Source organism: Merops nubicus, unplaced genomic scaffold, assembly GCF_000691845.1.
Source record: "Merops nubicus isolate BGI_N331 unplaced genomic scaffold, ASM69184v1 scaffold30105, whole genome shotgun sequence".
NCBI lineage: Eukaryota > Metazoa > Chordata > Aves > Coraciiformes > Meropidae > Merops > Merops nubicus.
Genome location: NW_008610788.1, coordinates 4,799 through 5,368, shown reverse-complemented (window position 1 = coordinate 5,368; position 570 = coordinate 4,799). Strand labels below are relative to the sequence as shown.

Genomic DNA, 570 nt, shown 5'->3' with positions numbered 1-570 from the left:
TCTCCAGATGTCCTAGAATCATAGACTCATTTGGGTGGGAAGGGACCTTTACAGCTCATCTACTCCAGCCGCCCGCTGCACTGAGCAGGGACGTAGAGTCATAGAGTCATCTGCAACTAGAGCAGGTTGCTCCTCTCTGCCCTCTTGCTCTTGCAACAGGACTGGTCTCCCACCCGTGATTCCCGTGGGAAGCTGGCAGGATGGCTCGGAAGATGAGCATCAACGAGCTGGAGGACCAGCTCCTCTGTCCCATCTGCCTGGAGGTGTTCAAGGAGCCCCTGATGCTGCAGTGTGGGCATTCCTACTGCAAGTCCTGCGTGGGGTCTCTCTCGGGAGAGCCGGCGGGGCGGTTCCTGTGCCCCGTGTGCCGCCAGAGCGTGGACCGCGGGGCCTCGCCGCCCAACGTCACGCTGGCCCGCGTCATCGAGGCCCTGCAGAGCTGGGGGGAGGCAGAGCCCTCCCCGGAGTCCTGCCCCACCCACCGCAACCCCCTCAGCCTCTTCTGCGAGGCCGACCGGGAGGTGATCTGCGGGCTGTGCGGCACCATCGGCAGGCACCCGCAGCACCCCA

General features: G+C 64.4%; 1 protein-coding gene across 1 annotated transcript in view; it reads left to right on the top strand.

Moving 5' to 3' along the window:
• Window positions 1–200: 200 nt before the first annotated feature.
• Window positions 201–570, top strand: part of TRIM50 (tripartite motif containing 50) — a gene marked incomplete at its 3' end in the record, with an annotated part of 3,505 nt that continues 3,135 nt past the window's right edge. Inside the window, exon 1 of the mRNA XM_008941019.1 lies at window positions 201–570. This exon is cut by the window's right edge and continues 1 nt beyond it. Within this exon, the coding sequence (XP_008939267.1) occupies window positions 201–570 (370 nt within the window).